We start from the raw sequence: 20,955 nt of genomic DNA, 5'->3' as shown, positions 1-20,955 counted from the left end.
CTGTAACACAAGATAAACTTTTTCATACAAATATTTCTCTGGTGTTGGTAGCGCTCAAAAGTTGATTTAATCACAGCATTACATACTCAAAGATCATGTAAAATAAATCTGCATTTTGAAAGAAAACATATTTAATAAAAAGAAAAACTGTCTTTTTGGGGGTTTTTAATGGGGAATTTTAAATAGTTCTGAAAATTACTTTGCAAAAATATGCATATTAATTTTACTAAGGATTTCTGCATGTAATTTTGGAGGACTGGGGGCATCATATTTTGTGGATAAAAATAAAATCCACACAAAAATCTGTTGTTTCTTTTAACTAGGCTAGAAATAGTTAATGTCTGGTTGCTTGGAAGGGTATTGTATTGTAGAATTAGGAAAACAGAACAGTGGGATAAAACAATGCTTCTTTACATGTAATGATTTCTATTGATAGCTTTAAAGACTTGGTCACATTAGGAGTAGAAGAAACGGTTACTGAGGCTAAAAATCTTTTGATGTTAGTTTGAAAAACATAACTGAATGATTTTTTAATACATTTTTCAAATTTTACTAGGGTACAAATGGTTAATGTCTTTAGGAGGGGATGTCAGTGAGCCAGAAGGACAAAAGGGAAAAAAACAGGTGAAAAATGTTTTTGGAATGTTTTTCTATATCACACTATTATATATTTTTTTTTAAGTTCATTGAACTAGAAGTAGTTAACACTGTTTTAAAAAAAATATGCAATTAGCTAGCTTCCTGACCTTCCATTATTAAAACAAACCAATCAACAAATGACCCAAACAAAAAACCAACAACCTGTTCTCATTCTGTTTAATGCTTTTTTTTCAAGCACCTGTTTTACCCTTTGTGATGAGTCAGTCCTGCAGTGCTATTTGCAAGTGGATTCCTATCCTTCAGTGCTATTTTACATCTGTGCAAGGATATGTCCTAACTACACTGGTTTCAGAATTGGCCTTTTTTAAAGATATTTCCAGCTGGTGTACTGTGGAAGCATTGAAATTTTTGAAGAGAGATTTTAGAATCTTCAGAATATTTTTTTGTATTTTCCTTTCTCTTCTCAACCTCTCATCCTTCCAAACAGATATTAACTTTTCTAGCCTAATAAAACTATAAACAATCTTTAAAACAAACCAAATGTAAAAATATATACAGCTAAATCTCCAAATGTTTTTTACATAAGTGTAGAGGAACATGTCTCATGTAGTTTTGCCTAGGAACACAAAATTCAGTGTTTCTAATTTCAAGAGCAGGTTAGCTCTCATCCCCCATTGTTCTTTCCTGAAAATATCTTCAGCTTGAAATGCAGCAGTTAGAAAACGCAAACAGCACCTTCAGACCCTACGTATTTCCCAAAAATTGTTATGGTTTTCTACCTGAAAAAAATCCATTTAAAATGTTTTCTTCTCCTTTTTATGTGGAAAACCTTCAGAAATGGGAAAATTACTCTATTGAAAGAGCTGAGTTGTTATATGGAAAGTGCTGTCAGACACGGAAATTAAATTATCTAAACTAACTGTAATAGTAATTCATACATAGTCCAAAAAAGACTAAGTAAAATAACTCTGAATTATTGACAATTACTGCAATTTTAAATATTGCTTGTAACAAGTGTAGTTAAAGTAATTGAAGTTACTAATTAGACAATGATTTCTTAATGGTATGCATTTGTCAGGGAGTAAGTTTTTAAACCCAGGACTTAACGTAAATTAGAACAAAACATTAGGAAATGTCTTTATTAAAAACAGGGAACATGATTGACACAGCTTTGTACCTGTCAATATGTACGTTTTCATTTTGATAGAAATTGTCTTAAAACAGTACTGTATGCTGATGGTATCTACATTTGACTGTTTGCCAGTAACAGGTGTTTTAAAAAAAATAAATTTTCAAAGCACTTGAAACAGTCTCTAAGTCTTCAGCTGATTATCGAGGAATAACCCATTTTATAATTTGCTATTAGTAAAATGTGTACTCTTGTGAATTGGAATGGAGGCCTATTTTCTCAGTAATTGTATTCTTTACAATTGTCTTTAGGTTGTGGTTCAAGTTAAATTCTTTACTATTTTAGCCTTTGTTTTACTTGTGAGTATTGTAGAAGGAGTTTAAGGAGAAAGATTCGTAGAACAAATAAAATTACGTTTTTATTTAAGCTAGCTAAGTGTAGTATTATAAAAGATAGATATTTTTAATTTATTTTTTTTTTTATTACAGGTACTAATGTTTGTGCCAAGAATAATGGTGGATGTCATCAGCTTTGCCTTTATCGGGGAAATGCACGGAGAACATGTGCTTGTGCACATGGGTATCTTGCCGAAGATGGAATTACTTGCCTGAGACATGAAGGTTACCTGTTGTACTCCGGAAGGACAATTTTAAAAAGTATACATCTTTCAGATGAAACCAACTTGAATTCACCAGTAAGGCCATATGAAAATCCAGAGTACTTTAAAAATGTGATAGCTCTTGCTTTTGACTACAGTCTGAAAGGAAGAGGTACAAATCGCATATTCTTCAGTGATGCGCACTTCGGAAATATACAAGTTATTAAAGACAACTGGGCTGGCAGAAAAGTACTAATTGAAAGTAAGTAAAAAAATATTTTAAAAATACATATTTTATTTAAATAAACTTTAAATGAAAAGTTGATAATCACTTGATTTTATAGAGTAAAAAATGTCAATAAAGTTTTACCATACTTAAGCATATAGCATAATTGTTGTATTTTATCCCTATAAGATACATTTAAACATTTTCTTTGAAATTACCAAGTCAAAAGTATTTTATAACAATCCTACGATGGTGTGAAGCATGTTACTAGAAAACAGAAGTGATAATGACACTGCTTAATTTGTATTACCAAGTTTTAAGGAACTTCACTGTTGAAACACCTTGTTGTGTGCAGTGCTTCAAACTGAAAGAAGTCCCCTTACCCCACAAACCTATTGGTTGTTTGTTTTTCTATTTAGTGGGACCAAAGTACTGGAAGATGCCTCTGCTGACATAACAATAGTATAAAATATTAGGACCCTGGTCAGTGTGTGCAGTTGAGTCACCCTTTGTGTAGTGAGCCCAAGAAAAGTGACTTGTGCTCAGTGATAATCAGAGGCAAATTCCAGCTTACAAAATTGTGCAGTTTTACTAGAGACTTATTCAGTAGCTTTGCATGTTTACTATGCCTTCATTCACCACACTAGTGTGTGGTGTTGCATATGAAACTTGACGTGTTTTTAGCCTCTGCATACTTGAAACTCGGCACTGTTACCATGGAATTGCCACCTTTATCATCACCAAAATCTGCAGGACAAAACACAGAACCTATTTTGCAGCTGAGGTCTCAGTGTAATCTTCCAAGGATCTCACACTGATCTTTACCAATGAAGTCTAACACAGCATGTAAAAGGTTATCATGGTTTATCATGGTGAAATTAGAATTCAAGGAAAATCTGATTGTGAACTTGTGAGAAATGCATCCTTAATGCTAAGCATGCAAAAATCTGTGCTACAAAAATCTAAATTCTAAAAACTTCTGTGGTCTTTCATTTCTGTTCCAATTAAGTTGTTCTAAAACATAGAGTAAACCTCATTCATCTGTAGTCAATTTTCAGAAGCATATATGTACTGTGTTTCTTCTCTTTTCTTTTTTGAGTACTGATGGGTTTTTTTGGAGGCTGTAACTCATTTCAGTAACTGTTTTCCAAAATATCTCAAGTGCTGTATATTTTGCTCCTTATGTTGTGGATAATTCTCACTGAATTTCTGATGGTTTATGTTGTGTTGCCCATGGCATTGCTACATTTAGCTATTTGTTTGGGTCGGTTTAATAAACAGACCAAGGACAGTGATTAGGAAAAATAGAAACACGTTTGATGTGGAAAGTATCACCCTTTGCTGTTGCATGTTAATGGAAATATTTTTAGAAAAGAAGTTAAACAGCTGAAAACTGACAAAGTATTATATTACAACTGACATTGGATAATTGTATCATTATGTGCCTGTGCACTGTGGTTCTGGGAAAGTATTTGTGGTCATGAAAACTGTTGACACTAATGAATGGAAGAGCATTTCTCAAATGTGTTACAAAACCTCTTTTTTTACTTTGAGTTTTTATGTATGCATATTTTAGAGGAATTAATGATATCTGTAGTAAGATACGGTAAATAGAAACTAAGCAATGTTGTCAGAATGTTCTCATTACTCACAGGAAAGCATTAAAACCTAGGGATTCAGACTTGAGTGTAGCTGTTGGAAAGGGACAAACAGCCTACAGAAACGTGCAGTGGTGACATACAAGCACTAGGGTAACTCTGGTGTTCTCTCTCTGAAAGAGATTAACTAAGTACAACATGGAAAACCACTAGAAATTTTTACATTTTAAACAGACAAAGAGAAAGGAATACTGGTGAAGCACCAGTGCAGATACAAATTGGTTTTTTAAAAGAACAATAAAGTATTCCTCATTACTTTATAATAGGTTGTTGTACAAGAGCTAAAGACATTCCATAAAGCGTACTTGAGAATTATAGTTTTAAGAAATTGTTAGGAAGTGTTTCTACTTGTAATCTTAATATGCCAAATTTCTTTTTTCATTAGCAGAGTCAGCACTCTGAATAATTGAATGTCAGATGAAATTTTGTATCCTTGCAAAAAGCGTACTGTATATGCTTGAGATGTATTTGTGAACTGTGGTGTTTGTTTTCTAGAAATGCTTAAGTTGTTTTTTTCATTGTAAATGAGAAGGGATTTCACATCCCCATATATGTTAGTGTATTGTTCTCCTTCATGTGTTTTAAACCCCTTTTCTTCATGTTGAGGCATTCATTTTAAGCTGGTATTTTTGTACTACATATCCTTCCTTTTCCCCAGTCTGCATGTGGTTTTCTCTCACTGGAAACAGGAGTCAGTTCATGAGGCTGCTTGATATAGTGGAAGTATTTGACTGACAGTGATACCTATAACAGAGAAAGCAGCGGTAAGACAGGTTGACACCAATGATTCCATTCACAGGAAGATATGAAATTCTAAAATTCTTTGATTCTCATTTTAATATAACTATATGCAATTATATAGAAATTATTAAATGGAATCCAGCTGAGAGATTTTAGTAATAATATTTCATTGCAGGATTAAAAAAAATCTTTGACAATAATTTTGCTATCTTTTTCCTCCAAAATTATTGGTATGCATCTGTACCAAGTTTTACTTTATTAGGGAGAGACTCAAAACCACACTGGAAATTTCTAGTGTGGTTTTAACAATTCTACAAGCCCTTTATACCTCATTAATTTGAAGTCTACAAATCGTGCAAACCTTTACTCAATATTTGACTCAAATAAAGAAAATAGAGTATGTTATATACAAGGTAACTATTGTTCCAGATTTTTAGTTCATTGAATGTAGATCTGCTCATAAACAATCCATTAGCTGATGGATTCCTACCTCACTGAAATCAGATATGCCGCTCAAATCTAACACATTCGTGAACTTTTCTGCACACTAAAACCAGAGTTAAGATATATAGAGCCTTTTGTTAAACAGGTTTCCACTTCACTAAAAAAAGATTTACAACTCGCGAGCAACCCATTATCTAACATGTTTTTAGCTCACTGAGAACAGATTTACTACCCAGAAACAACCCATTATCTAACATGTTTCCAGTTCACTGGAAACAGATTTACAACTCATACGCAAGCTATTATCTAACATAGTTCCGATTCACTGAATATTGATTTAGAATTCATAAACAACCCATTATCTGACAAATTTGCACCTCACTGAACAGATTTGCAACTCATAAACAACCCATTAGCTTACACATTTTCGGCTCAGGGAAAGTAGATTTACAGCATATAAACAACTTTATCTAACTTGTTCCAGTTCACTAAGAGCCGATTCAAAACTCAGCAAGAATCCGGTACCTGATAGGGTTCTGTCTTCAGCAGGAAGAAATGATAACAACGACAGAAAAGCAGTGTAGCATGTGCACAGTATGCCATACCCTAACACCAGGGTGGGGTTTTCTTTGGGGTTTTTTTGGTTTGGTTTTTGGTGGGGGTTTTTTTGTGCAGCATAGGTTTTTGGAGTGAATTCTTTCTTTATCTCTGAACTCCACTGATGAAATGAGCATTACTTCCTTTGCCCGCTCGGTAGTGACTTTTTCTTTTTTACTTTTGTAAGTAACTTTATGGGATTAATGTTTCTTGAATGCCAGTTTAAGAAACAATGGCCATGTTCTTGGCTGTGATTTCTCACAAATATTCTTTTGGGTGATGAATTATCTAGCCACTCAGTATCACTTATGATCTTACGGCAGTAGTATCATGTTTAACCCCACCTGCAGACATTTTTAAAATCAACTTATTGACGTAGCAATACCTATTGTTGTGACATGGCTACCATCTATATGATGTGTTTTGAGATCAGTCTTTCAAAAAAGTGTCTTAAGACGTTGTATTTGAATTTCTTTCTCGCTTTAAGTACACACTTTGAGAAGTATTAGACTATGAAGGATTAAGTAGGTACTTACTGTGGGGTCCCACCCACCTGCTAATTACTTTATAACCTTCTGCTTTTTAGGTGTAAAGGTCAGCCTTGAAGTTCACTTTGCAAAGGCTGGACTGCTTCTGCTTCTAACCTGTGACCTAAGCTGGCTATACATTTGTGTCCTCTTATGTTGTAAAAGCTTTCTGAACCTGTTAAGGCAAAATGTTTGAGGGTCTTCATGATGTTCCTAGTTTTCATTGTCAATGGTAGTCCTTTGTAAAACAAAACACATTCACAGGGATTCTATTTGGAAAATTCATGCTGTATATATATTTCTTTGTTCTTTCAGTTTGAGGAGTATTTTAGGATTCACTGGGCAAAAAGGAGTATTTTTTTCATTTCATGTAAGCTTTCCAGAGCTTTTGATTGTGAGAAGCAGTGCCTTGACAAATTAAATCCTAATTCATTTGGTAGTCTAGAGGAGATCCAGGGAGATTGCATACACTTTGAAAGATATTTTTCATTTAATTTTAGCCACCAATGGACTGTAGGCTTTGCAGAAATTTAAAAGAAGGCATTACATACAAAAAGAGGAACAAAAGGTAAGCAATTCACATGGAAGTGGAACAGTTTAAATCAATATATTGGGGTGGCCCTCTTTCTATTATCTTTACAATTTCTGTTCATCCCTGCTAGAACTAGGCCTTCTAACTGTTGCCAGTCTCGCTGGGAGAATTTGTTACTGAAAACAGGATAAAATTTGAGCAGTATACAGAAAAAAAGCACAGAAATTAGTAGCAGTTAAAGGTACAGAGTTACGTTAGGACGTATATTGAAATCTGACTTGTTCAAAACTGGTACAGGTTATCAGTATGCATTTGGAACAGTACGATCTATTCTTCTCTCAAAGGGAGGCTGGGGGAGAATTGTAAAAAACTCTTTATTTTCTTTAATCACTTCTAGACAGATCAACACTATTTCAAACTTCAGAACCAGTTTCTGTAGCATTTAAACAGGAAGCCATTTCAAAGGCACTGTAATAAACATATGAAGTACTTTAAGTCTTGATAGATTTAAATGGACCTATCTTCCATCTGCAAGTAATTTTAAAGTAGATTGAAAATGAAAATGTTCAAGAGAAGCAAGCATGTATTTGATATATGAGATTTTTAATAGTGTATGCTTATCTGCTCTCATACCACATCTCCCATTGACTGTTGTTTTGTCAGCTGATAAATGGCAAGTTAACTTTACTTTTAATGATATGATGATCTGAATAAAGACTTCTACACAGAATTAGAAGTTGTCATTTGACTCTTAAAGTCCGTAAAAGGTAGTATATTATCCACAAAGTAGATTCTTTGTAGGTTTGATAAAGCAAAAAACTAATGGGAAACTTAATTGAATTAGTATCTTGAAGACCAGTATGCTAAACTTTTGATTACACATGATTACCACTGTGTATTGACTCATTAAGCCAAAAATACATTATATTGGATGGGATAAACATATGGGTTTTTTTCTTCTGTAATATCCAAGATTAAGCACTAATTCGCAAACCATCTGCTGTTGTTCTTCTCTTTACTTCGACATCCTTTCTTCTCTGCCTGCCTAGAAGCAGAGTGCCAGGGGAATGTCTGTTTTCATTCATCCTCCCCTGGTGAACATGACATTGTGTATCAGCAGCGCAGAAGAAGTCTAACATTTCTATTGACTGAGAATGTAGAGAAGACCATCTTGAACCATCTCTCTGATAAACCATCTGTGTAAGCTATCTTCCATCCCAGAAAAAATGCAAATTAAGGTTAGCTTAGTGGGTGACATGCTAGTTGATGACTAATTTGCAATAGGAAACAAGAAGCTGCCTCATAGCATTTCTGTAGATTGCTTTTGGTTGTCCTAAGCTATTTCAAAGCTTATATTTATACCAGGAAGGCTTTTTTTTTTTTTTTTTTTTTTAACTGTCTCAGTTTCTAAGCTAGTAGTGCAATCTCCTTTTATTTTTATAGGTAGATATTCGAGACAATATATTAGCCAAAGCCTACCACAGTACATCTGTAGAAAAACAGTGTAGTTTCCAAGTAGGTTTAAAGTACAGCACGAGACAGAGGATCAATGAGGAAGTTAGAAACTAGAGGAGAGAAAAAAAGGAGGAGGAAAGGCAAAGGAAAGCAAATGAGAAAGAGGAAAAAGGATTAAGATGAGATAATCTCAATGAGCTGATTTTTTTCCCCAAGCTCTATGTAAGCAATGGCACTGAGACATTCTGCCAGTGTAACGTCTTTCACAGCACAAAAGGAAGTGTTATGTGAAAAAGTGCTCCTTCTGTTTTGAACTTTAGGCACTACTGTCTGTAGAAGGCAAAAATCTTTTCACTGCTAACATAAAGTGTCAGATCCTATGATGTATTGTAAGGCTTTTTTCAGTCTGAATCTTTTAAAGGTGTTCCAGTGTGTGCTACTATTCTTTCTAACTAAATGGGTCCAATTTAACTGTCAAAATGGCGTTTATGTTCCCATTTCTCTTACAGAGCATTAAATTTGGTACGTTGTGTGAGATCCCTTTAGTTTTGGAGCTTTCTTCTTCAGGAAATAAATTTTTAATCTGTTAAAAATAAATATTGTTGCTTTTAATTTCATAAATTAAATGATTCATTATAATTGTATGTATTGAAATATGGGTCCAGTGATTTTTCAGTTTTTAAAGGAGGGAAAGTAAGAGGCTTTTGTTAAGTCTAGAACATTGAAGTGATAAAAACTAAAATTTATTATTACAACTGCAGTCTTGTTCTTGTTAGCGAAAAGCGAAGTCTCTGGTTTATCACTACACTTTGTTTCTGGTTGTGGCTGCATATTGTGAGCAGTGGGTAAAATTCATGAGCTGTTGCTATAGATGGGTGAAGTTTACTAGCTTTATATTAAGCAGTTGTTATTCCAGAAATATGTGATTCTGCACATTTCATGCTTTGTTTAGCTGTTCCTAGTTTGGGGCTCTGAAATATATTCATGACAGGACCTGACACACACTGATCTTTTAGTTCAGTATGTCCTGACTATTCCCAACCTCAGTATTCAGGAAAGGTGCTTCTGCCTATTAAATTTGAGATTATTCATGAAGAATTAATACTGTTTGTGACTGCTTCAGCTTTCCACACTGCCCCTAAATTTTTAGTGATGTAAATATTTGCTGATGTAAATTTTTACATCAGCAGCTGTTCCTTAGTTGCATGGAATGCAAAACTATCTTTTGTAAATTGTCCATAAAAAGGTATACAGAGGAATCACTTAAGATTTTTCCTTTGTTTTATTGCATAGAGTAATGTGATCCAGCAAATGTTGCTAGGTTATGAGCCTATTGTGTCATTAATTTTCTAATATCTCATTATTGTTTGATTTTTACTTCAACAGTAACAATAAGAATGCATGACTATATGTATTTATTAGAAGGCTTGTTAGTCTTAGGTTGGTCACTGTTAATAGTATTGATTTAAAGGTAGTAAGGCTCAATAGTAATTATTTTTTTTTTTTGAGTCTAGATGTAATGCATAAACGGATAGTGGGCTCTTGTAATTAGGAAAAAAGTTCTTCCATGACAGTTTTGAGGTTTGTTTTTTTAAAAAAAAACCTAATAAAACACTTCCATCTCTACATGTTAGCTTTCCATTCTAAAAGTCTGCCTGATTTTAAAGCTTATTTTACATGGATACTTTAACTGTATTGAAATTATGATATTATAACACTTTTTAAATAGTAATGATATATTGAACTATACGGGGAGGGTAACGATTTACAGTTATACAAAATACTACTGTATTTCTAAATTGTTGAGTTCCCTAGATTTCCTTAACTATGTGATATATCATTATTACTTTGCTACATTATTCCCTGCTGACCCTATAACAGTCCCTAAACCTAATCAAGGAGTAAGTTATATCTAGGATAATAGAGGACAGAATATTGCAGGTTTACATCTGTGTTGATGTTATTTTCTTCAGTGAGGTGTCAGGGAAGAACTATGGAAGGGCTATATCCATTGCTGGGAAAAAAAGTAATTAAAGGTAGATACAGATTTCATCATAAAACACTGTAGGTTATTTTTCCCCCGTGATAAAAGGCCTAAATCATTCTTTGAAGAAGTGTATTATGGTCCACAAGAATATAGACATAGAATTAAATACATAATTGTTGTATTTCGTAACATAAACCAAACTTGATTTTTTAAAAGCTGATTATCATCGCAAATTATGATGATAGTGTCTGCTGTGGCTTGAATAATGTGGTTTCTAAATGCTGTTAACTGGGAGCCAAAAAGAAACCCAGTGTTTTGGCATATATAAGCATCATTCTAGATCAAGCTTACCATTTTCAAAGTCGTTTTTTTCCTTATTTTAAAGAGTTGATTACTTGTTCCATTTTGAGTTTCTGAGCTCATCTGTTTGATGCAGAAGCAAGCTAAACTGTATAGTGAAATGTAGAAAAACCGCTAGTGCCGGGGTGGGGGGTTAAAAAACAATTCAAATTGGCTAAAATTGATATGCTGCTATGAATTATCTATTTCTTGGCATACAACCTTTACAGAGCTCTTCCTGAATAACTGAAAATGTTTGTATGAGTGAATAGCATACTTCTGTCAGTCTCCATAATGAAATTAAAACCAAACAAATTGTTCCAGAAACACCATACAACTTGCTGGTTGATCCTTCAGGATCAGCTTTTCCTTCTGGTATCTGTCCTGTTTACATACATCATCACCACTCCTTAAGTTATAATGCCATATTAGTGAGCATGCAGGTATTCACAGGGTGTTCGTAGGTCTCCTGCTCTCAAATGTACAGCTTTGCCCCAAAGTGCAGACCTGCCTTGTCTAGCTCCCAACGGGGCTTTACCAATGATGTGCCACAGGAACATTGAATCAATATCTAATGCACTTCGTTAGTGCTTCTAATTTCATTGCACAGAAATATCATCCATCTGTTCTATACTATTCAGTTGGTTGGCTGGTTCATAAAAGTCTAATGATGTCATCAACTTCAGGTTAGGTTCATGGTATATTTCATGCTAAATTTTGATATTTCCTACTTGGGATACTTTTAACAGGTATTTTGTATAGACCCCTGTAAGTTCGCTGACGGATTATGAATATCCTACTACTTAGGCATCTGCCTGTCTTTCACACTGTACTTATTTCACAGATACACTCACTAATTACATAAGTACATGTCTTCACTCGATAAACTAAAGCAATGTTATAAATCCACAAAGATATTTACCTGCTAGTTTGTTTGGGGTTTTTTTCGGGATGTGTGTGAAGTGTTTCTTGAGCAGTTACCCAGTATTTGTATGTTCATTTTTATTTGCATGTAGACTCAAATTTTAATTGTCATTAGGAAGACACCAAACATTTTGTTAGATGTGAGATTTTAGTATACACGTTCTACAAAAACAAAGGGTCTTTTTTTCTGGATTCAAAAATAATATATATTTTTTTCTTTAGATAGTTCTCAACAAATGCTAATTCTTTCCAACTCTGGCTGCTGCAATAAGGTTGAAGGAGTAATAAGGTTAATATCCGTGGAGATGTTTATAGTGGCTTGAACTTCAGCTAGTTGTTGCTTTGAGCAACCCAAAACTTTTGTTTATAGTATCTTACAGCATTTAATAATTTTTAATATGTAATAGTGTGTAGCATGGTTATATATTTTGGTGATACAGAAAAATGGTACCAATGTTTGCTGATTTATGGTATAATTCTAGCAAACTTTATGTATGTTCTGAAACAAAATAATATTCTTAGGCTAAATAGGATAATGAAATAGTTGGTTATTACAGTTCAGAGTTGTTTGTGTCATATATGATATTTAAAATCTCTGTTATGATAGAAGATACAATGGCCTTGTTTTACATGTGGCTGACAGAAGCAATTAAGAAACTAAATCACCTTCTACTTTTGGGACAAATGGAACTGATCTTGCTTTCTCTTTTTATTACTACTTAATATTTTCTTAGAATTTTTGGTTAGCAAAAGGCCTCCTGCTTTATGGTACTCGAAGAGCAAACTAGAAGGGTGAAGAAAGTTCTAATTGTGCAGTCAAATATGTGAACATAAACCTCTTACTTCAGGTGCTTTTTTTCTTGTGAGGCATTCTTTTCACCTCAGATGAAATGTGGCCACCTGTTACCTGTCACCCTAGCCGTACACAGACAGGTTGACAGAAAGCAGTGTCATCTCCCGTGGCCAGTCTGGTGTAACAGTTGACAGGCTGTGTTCTGAAAGGTAAATTGTGAAAGCCAATTCAGAGAATGAATAAAGATCAAGCAGGTGTTTAATGTTAAGTACTGAACATTAAAGCCTTCTCCAAAGTTCTGATATCAAAGTGCTGTTTATGCTCAATTTTATTACTTTGATGGCTTTTTAGTATTAAAAAAATTATGATGTTGACAGTTGTTCTTGCTTTACAGCTTTGCTAAAGAAAAGTAGTTGATAAAAATAGGAGATTAAAGGAAAAAGGTAATTGAACTGGTGCATCTGGAAAAGTTTAGTCTGTAAACTTCTTAGAGAATTTTAGAACTAGAAGGTAGGAACCTGAGAAATAGTACATACATTACCAAAAGTCAGAGGCAACAACTATTGGATAATTTATGTCATTTAGTATTTTTATTTTCTGTTTGCAATAATGCGGGAGCTTATTCTGAGTTCTTCAGTTACTGATTTGTTGCTTGTCTGTTCCCTGGGAAAGTCAGATGAAGATCAGCATGACAATATTTATAGGCTGCATCTCATCTGTGGGATGCAATCCATCTTCGTTAAGTTCAGTAAAAGTGATAGATAGCATTTGGCAACGTAATGGTGTGATCACTCTACCATTGCCTTTGTAAATCATAAGCTGTTGCATTCTCTTGTGTAGATATTTAATCAGTTATACACCCCATTACTGATTTAATTCAGAATGTCAGTGGCAGGTGAATAATGTGAGTATTTGTATATTAATATCATATTGTATTAATGTTCCTTTCATTTAAGTATGCTATTCATGTGAAAATCATAAACTGTTGCTTCATGGCTAGAATAAATTTAATCAGTGCCATAGGCATCTAATGCCATCAGTGTTTTAATTCAATATGTCAGTGAAACAAATGTGTTTCTTTTCATTTCCAGTTTCTTTATGCTTTACTAATTCAGAATATTATATGATGCTGTGAAAATATGAAGCTGAGAGTAAACAAATTGCTAATTTTTATCCCATCAATGGATTTGGGGACTGAATTCCCAAAACATAGCACCAGATAGGATGAGTACATAGTACATATTTCTGATGTGTTTTAAAGTAACTGAGTATCTAATGATAAATTAACTTTTTTACAAAAAGCAGGACAAAACAAAACCCCAAAACAAAATGAAAACCACCCAGGGCTCTAGATTACTTTTAAAGGAAGTGTAAAATAAGTAAATATAAAACAATATAAATGCAAACTAATAATGATATAATACTAGAATGCATTTGTTTTGGAATCTTCTCCAGTGGCCTGTCTTTGGCAATATGAAGTTGCTAGAAGGTTTTTGTTTTAAAGAACTGCCTTGAAAGTGGTTAGGGGACCATTTCTAGGACCATTTCTGCCCTCAGTTGGCATGTATTGTCATCCATAAAAAATTTATAGGAGTTTTGGGATTCTTCACTAACCTCTTAAAATGTTTATTTTAACCTAGAAACAATGTAAACCAAAAAAAATATTATCTTAGCACTGATAACTTATTCAACTGAAGGTTTGCCTGATTAGTGAGTGTACTGCTGGTACTTCATCCATCTCGTACTGCACTCTAATAAGAACCAAGTTTCTTGTATTTTGTATTGTAAGAATTTATCTAAATCTTGGGTCACTTTAGCACCTACTCTCCAAGTCTTATGCTGTTGACTTTAAAACCACATTACATACAGATTTCTAAAAGCATTAAATTCTTTTCTTCTGTGTTGGTGGGATTCTGAATTTGATAAGTAAGGAACATGATAAAACTGTAGTTTTATTGGCAAATAAAAGAGAGTGCTTAGTATAAATCTTCAGAATTTATACTTTTGGTGGAGCTATGCAAATGCATTTAGTATGTTTGCAGCAGATAGTTTTATATTTAATTAGTTTGTGTTCTTCCTTGTCTTACATAAAGGCAAATGAATTCCTATGATTTTAATTTTTAAAGAAGAGCATATTTTTTTGCTCTGAATTTTTGTGTTTGTGGTGTTTATGAAACCATTATCATACGCAGGCTTGTCACCTGAATGTTTTGATAGTTTCAGGTTTAATTTGCTGAAAGATGTGATCATCTAATTCTATCTTCTTCCTTAAAAAGCATATATAAATCAAGCAGTTCCTGAAGTTTTATTTGTGATAAAACATTTTCTTAATTGGATATCAGCTATTTCATTTCAGGCAGCTTTTACAGCCTGATTCTGTTGCTCGGTTATTGTCTGATTTTTATTTTTTTCCTTTCAGTCACAGTCTTAATCATTGAAATCCCTATTAATACAGAGATTTCTTGTTGGTTTTTTATTAAAATCTTAGCTTCCTAATTTTCTTTTAAAGTTATTGCTGCTGTTCTCTTTCAAATAATATGGTTTATTTATTGCTCCTGTTTTAGTTCTGCTCCACTCGGAACAAATGTATATATATAAAGTTTTTTTCAGAACTGCACATTTTAGGTATTTTTTTAAAACAAGAGGAAGATGCATTTTTTGTCTGTATACTAAATGTTTGCTTGTCTCCATATACAGCATAACCTTCCATGACACTGTTTTCTAAAAATTTAGAAATTACCATTTTATAAACAGTAATCTTGAATTAACCTCCTATGACCATTTACAGACCTTACTATGAAGTTGCAGTGTAATGTGTTGGTCCAGTTTAAGAATGTGAAACTATAGTTTCTTATACCTGTAGAATGGAATTCTTGTCTAAAGTATAGAAATTGCAAATAAACCTGCACATGTTGTATTTGAAGACTACTTTCACCATTCTAGTTGCATTCATCACAGCAGGAACAATATCATTATTTTTCTCTTCTGCAGAGGAGTTTTATGCTATGTTGTATAAACAATTCATTTTCAAATTCCTTGACAGATGCAGACAAGAAACAAAGCTAAATTTCATAGAAATTCAAAAGGTTGCACAAGGGGAATAATGATTCCCCCCACCCCCGATAGTCGTCTTTCAAATGAAGAGCATGATTTGCAACAAATCTTAGTTAAATCCTTTCTTCCTAAGGGCTGTGTCTTTAACCACAAGGTGAAGACTTGATTTTATTTTTCTAAAAACTTCCATAACAAAGATGAAGAAATGCTCAACATTTACAGATATGAAAGGTAAAATAATGCAGTAAAATGCTCTGATTTGTTCATAACAAAGTTCAGAATTTGTCAGAAAACTTCAATACATCTTCTGTCATTTGTTAATAGAATCACAGAATGTCCTGAGTTGGAAGGAACCTGAGTTGTTGGATCATCAAGACCAACTCCTGACTCCACACAGGGAAACCTAAGAGTTAAACCATATATCTAAAAGCATTGTCCAGATTATATCTAAAAGTATTGGTTTTAGTTTAGAGAATTGTAAGCAGTGGTTAATTGGGATTCAGTTTATAATTTCAATGCAAATTAGTAGATCAAGTTAAAATTGTATTCCTGACTCTTCATTTTCACATTCATCAGACTTACTAAGTTTTCTTTAAAATTCATGGCTAGTGGAGGATTTGCAAGAAGTGACCAAGAATTGTATCAGAGGCCGTATCTAAACAGTACGGAGTTCTGGGCCAAGCCAGGGAGCACAGCGCTCAGTGTGCCTGATGTGTGCAGTGCTTGGCCTGCTGCGCGCAGTGCTTGGCCTGCTGCTTCTGGGACGATGTGGGCAGGCCAGGTTCCCTTTGGATCCTGTGTTGTGCTTCTCTGGCGCTGAGAAATTACTATTATATTTAGTTTTTCTTCTGGCTTACGCTGCTGACAGTTATGTGCTGGCCCTATGTCAGTCCTAAGAGCAGGATTTTGATTTTATGATATCAAGGATATTTTTTGCATGTCCTGAAGCATGGTTTGAGAAAGTTAAATTGTGTGTGAGATGCGGAGATTTCAGTGGTGTGGAGCTCTCTGTGGGAACAAAACCTGATGTGGTCTTGTTTATACTCCCAAAAGAGATTTGGATTTGGTTGGTTGGTGGGTTTTTTTGGTTTGGTTTTGTTTTGTTTTGTTTTTTCAGAAAGAGCAGGTTTTTTGCCAGAATAATACACGGGTTACAACTCAGAAGAAATTAGTTATTTTGTTCCAGAAGGTTGCCCTGGTATGAAGTAACACGCACGTGTTGTGTGTGCTCAGGGTTGCAAGACCCAAGAATGAAGCAACTGACTTTTTTAGTTCATAGGATAGACAGACATACCCAGAAACTACATTAAACTGTAGCTGATAATAAGACTGCATTCAGGCCTATTCTAAATAGTTTTAAAATACTTCAGAAGTAGTTTGCACATCTCTGTCACTATGTTTGAAAGAACTGATTGTCTTTGACTTCAGTTGGTGATTTCAGAAACAAGAAATAAAGCCTTCACTATATCTTTGCTATAGATGTTTTTGATGCTTAAAATTCAAAATAAATTAATAAAGCAACTAAATATTACATTCAAAGAAAGAACACATGTAACCCATTCCTCTTTTTGAAAACCAGAATTCCTATCAAAAGGGTCATCTTTGCAGTGCTCAGAAGATTGTTTTGTAATTTTCAAGTTGCCCTCAATGCCATTTTTAACGTTAACCTCAGTCACTTTTTTGAGTTACTTGTGAGTTAGGTATCTTTTATCATTAAATCTCCTTCATAACTAGGAAATCCCTTTTTACATATATTCACCTCCCTTTAAGGAGTGTCATCTAATTTATTTTTTCTATTCTTTCTTCTTTAAGACAAGTCACTGAGACTTTTCTACAAATATAGATAGATGTCCAAACGCTTCAGAAAGAGAACTAGAAAAAATTTATAATTACTCGCCTCATAGGTTTGATTTATTTATGTCTTAGTTTTGATTAAATGTTAGCACTTTCAGTGTGACCAAACTTTTTGGGGACTTTCCGTTCTGTGTATATGAATTGCATGGTAAAGATTACATCTTCCAGCAAGCCAAATGTAAATTGTAACAACCAGTGTAATGTAATCCTTATTAAATTTCTAGATTTTCAGCTTCTGTAGCTCATTAATAAGCTGTGTGAAACTTCTGGCTATTTTTTTTTTTTTTTGAACAAAATAATAAGTGAAGTAATCAACTTACATTTCTGTAGTAATTTAAAAATAATGGTAGGAAATAATTACTCCTATTTCTCACAGTCTGTCACTTTTATATATTGGAATCAGATACAATTTATCTTTTCTGGATGTTAAATATATGTTTTAGCTGCTTATTAATATTTGCTTTGGTTTCCAGCTCACAGTTTTTTATGTAGAATGAATGAGTGTGGTGTTGTGGCTCATTAAAATTATGTGTTAGTGCTGAGACCTTCAGAGTTGGTCTTTTCAGTATTTTTCAGAGGTTTAAAAAAGGCCTATACAGTTAATAACAAGACACTTTGATCCCTATTAATGTCTATCTGTGTTAGAAAATACATGGAAAGATAATGCTAAATGATACAAGTAATTGGTGAAAACATGCCCAAGACTTGGCTTAAGTGATATTTGAAGTTGTGACTGAATTATTGCTGTCTTGAATAGATGCTTATGATTTGTAATGTTATTATGTGAGTACACTGTAGTGCAAATATAGTACAGGGATATTAATAGTGATTTTGTTCTCTTTTTTGTTTTTTTTTTTTTTTAATTTAAATTTATGAAGAAGTAATAAGAGTTTGAGTCCAATTAAAAAACAAACAGGTGAAATGGTAAAAAATTTGACAGAGTCAATAGGCTGAAATGGCTAAACTTAGTGATTCTGCAGGATCAACTTCAAGGAAAAAGAAAACCAAAATGTCTTGTTAGCAGGAGTTTTATTAGCTCTGTCTGTAACAATGTCTTCCAGATGTTGGATCAGTGGAGGGCCTTGCTTATCATAGAGCTTGGGACACTCTCTATTGGACCAGTTCAACCACATCTTCAATCACAAGGCACACTGTTGACCAGAGGCGTCGAGGAGCTTTCAACCGAGAAGCAGTAATAACAATGTCTGAAGATGATCATCCACATGTGTTAGCTCTAGACGAATGTCAGAAGTATGTATTACATCTTTCTTTACCAGATTTGAGTTTTTGCCTAACATCAAGGACACGGCAACATTTCTTTATTTCACCATCAACTAATACTCTTGAACCCTATGGAAGTTAAGTAGATTTCTTCATTTAGGAGACAAATGTTGGTATCCATTTTTTAAAGCAATTGCAAAATTAAGATACAACATTTTATATAAGCTATGTTGCAGATCAAATAATCATTACATTTTTATGGAATGTTAAAAGTTTGACCTGATTTTTAGAAAAGTGAGCTAAATGCAAATTATCAAGAGTGATTATTTTATTGATTTCTTTTGCCACTCATTCTCACTGCTTAAATAAATACAAAATTAATATAAGGATTTACAAAGAGCAATCTGACTTTCATGTGTGGCAAATTGATAGGCCCGTGTGTTTATCACAAAAATAAGTGTTGTATAATATTATATAACAAGAGATGTACATCTATGGTGCTTCTAGACAACATCCTGGGGAAAAAGGTTTTCGTTTAGTTCCCTTCCTGCCCCTCTCAGAAGACTGTGTTTCTGAGTAAGATAATAGGAGGTTTATATTTCTACTTCAGCCTCTTGCTTATAAATGTCTTACAAATTCGATTTACTTTCATCTTCTTTCTTAATTCTGGAAGAAAGGCAACCTGCTTTTTCTGCTTCTCTTAACTCTCCTTTGGGTAGGCTAGGCTGCCTTTCTGTCTTAAGTTCTGTTTTTAACTGGTGGTAGCTGAACATAAAACATTGCATGGGCAGTCAAGGAGGTTATTTCCACGTGTGGTTTCACATACATTTTATGCAAGTTAACAGTTTATGCTATATTGTAAAATATGATTTATCCTGGTATCATAAACAAACCAACTAAATAGTTGTGGAGATTGCAATGAGAGGATGGGCGGGTTATGATCAATGTATAAATTGCATCCACAGCTCATTCCATAACATTTTTTCCACCATTATTTAGCAGCAGCAAGGAGCTGATTGAGCCTCCTGTAGAGCATGTTAAGATCACTTGATTCCCCATTATCAACCTTCTGCATACCAGTCCTTTGCTCTGTATCACAGTTCTGATATGGGAAAAGCTGCAGATTAATTTCACTGTTAGAAATTACTAATATAAACTTAATTCTGCTAATGTGTATTTGGTTACACAGCTTATATCTTTCTGTAATGGTATATTAGTATAGAGACATGATCGGACTTGATCACAGCTGTGAAAAGAAAAAAATATTTACTTGTATACAAGTTAATGAACTAGGAAACTGCTATAATTTATAGGATATTTGCTATTACATTCTCTTATTTACCACTGATTATCACACTTACATATAGACGCCATTCATAATTGTCTGTGAAGGCATATGTTTTCTCTGTTGTTCATTTCATAGAGAATTAAATTATAAAATGTATCTTATGGGTTTTTCTGCTATTTTGATTTTAATACAGCTTGATGTTTTGGACTAACTGGAATGAGCAGCTCCCAAGCATCATGAGATCTACCCTCTCAGGCAAAAATGCACAGGTTATCATTAGTACAGATATTCTGACACCAAATGGACTTACCATTGATCATAGGGCAGAGAAACTTTACTTTTCAGATGGCAGCTTGGGAAAAATTGAGAGGTGTGAATATGATGGATCACAAAGATACGTAAGTAAAACAAAAATCCCAAACATATTGATTGTAAATTTCTTTGTTTGCATTTGTTAGCATCGTTAAAATGAAAATATCACAGAAAGATCATTTGTTGCCTAAGTTTCTCCTAATATTTAGCTGTATATTAGATTTAAAACTGAAAAAAAAAACCCTCTGAACTACAAGTAATGCTGTTTACTCAACATGTTCTAGTTTTTTGAATGACCTGCTGGAGATGCAGACCCTTACCATGCAAGCTGTTTGCATTAGTATTGAGCCTGAAGCATCACTGTCCTAAATGATTTATATCCACTTGAAAAAAATGCAGCGCTAAGTTTGGTGGAAGAGATAGAGAAATGTTCTGCTTCATATAGGAGGATTGTAATTTTCCTTTCAGTGCCAAACTTTTCTGAATACACTAGGTTTTCTTTTCTGTAGTGCTTGAGTGTTACTCTATAAAACTTGTATTTTTCTAACTATACGTTTTCAGATGTATTCAACCGTACTCCATTACCTTTTTTATCATAACACACTTTGAACCTTGAGTGCTCTATGAGTTTTAGCTGAAGTACACCTTTTGCTTTAAATATGCTGAAGGCAGTTGA

At 33.7% G+C, this 20,955-nt stretch overlaps 1 protein-coding gene across 1 annotated transcript in view; it reads left to right on the top strand.

Moving 5' to 3' along the window:
* LRP1B (LDL receptor related protein 1B) overlaps positions 1–20,955 on the top strand; it is a 470,805-nt gene that overhangs the window by 289,612 nt on the left and 160,238 nt on the right. The window contains exons 39-41 of the mRNA XM_027815297.2: positions 2,218–2,589; positions 18,520–18,709; positions 20,161–20,365. Of these exons, the coding sequence (XP_027671098.2) occupies positions 2,218–2,589; positions 18,520–18,709; positions 20,161–20,365 (767 nt within the window). The remainder of the gene's footprint in view (positions 1–2,217; positions 2,590–18,519; positions 18,710–20,160; positions 20,366–20,955) is intronic.

This window comes from Falco cherrug, chromosome 8 (genome assembly GCF_023634085.1).
Source record: "Falco cherrug isolate bFalChe1 chromosome 8, bFalChe1.pri, whole genome shotgun sequence".
Taxonomy (NCBI): domain Eukaryota; kingdom Metazoa; phylum Chordata; class Aves; order Falconiformes; family Falconidae; genus Falco; species Falco cherrug.
This window is presented reverse-complemented; position numbering and strand designations above follow the sequence as displayed.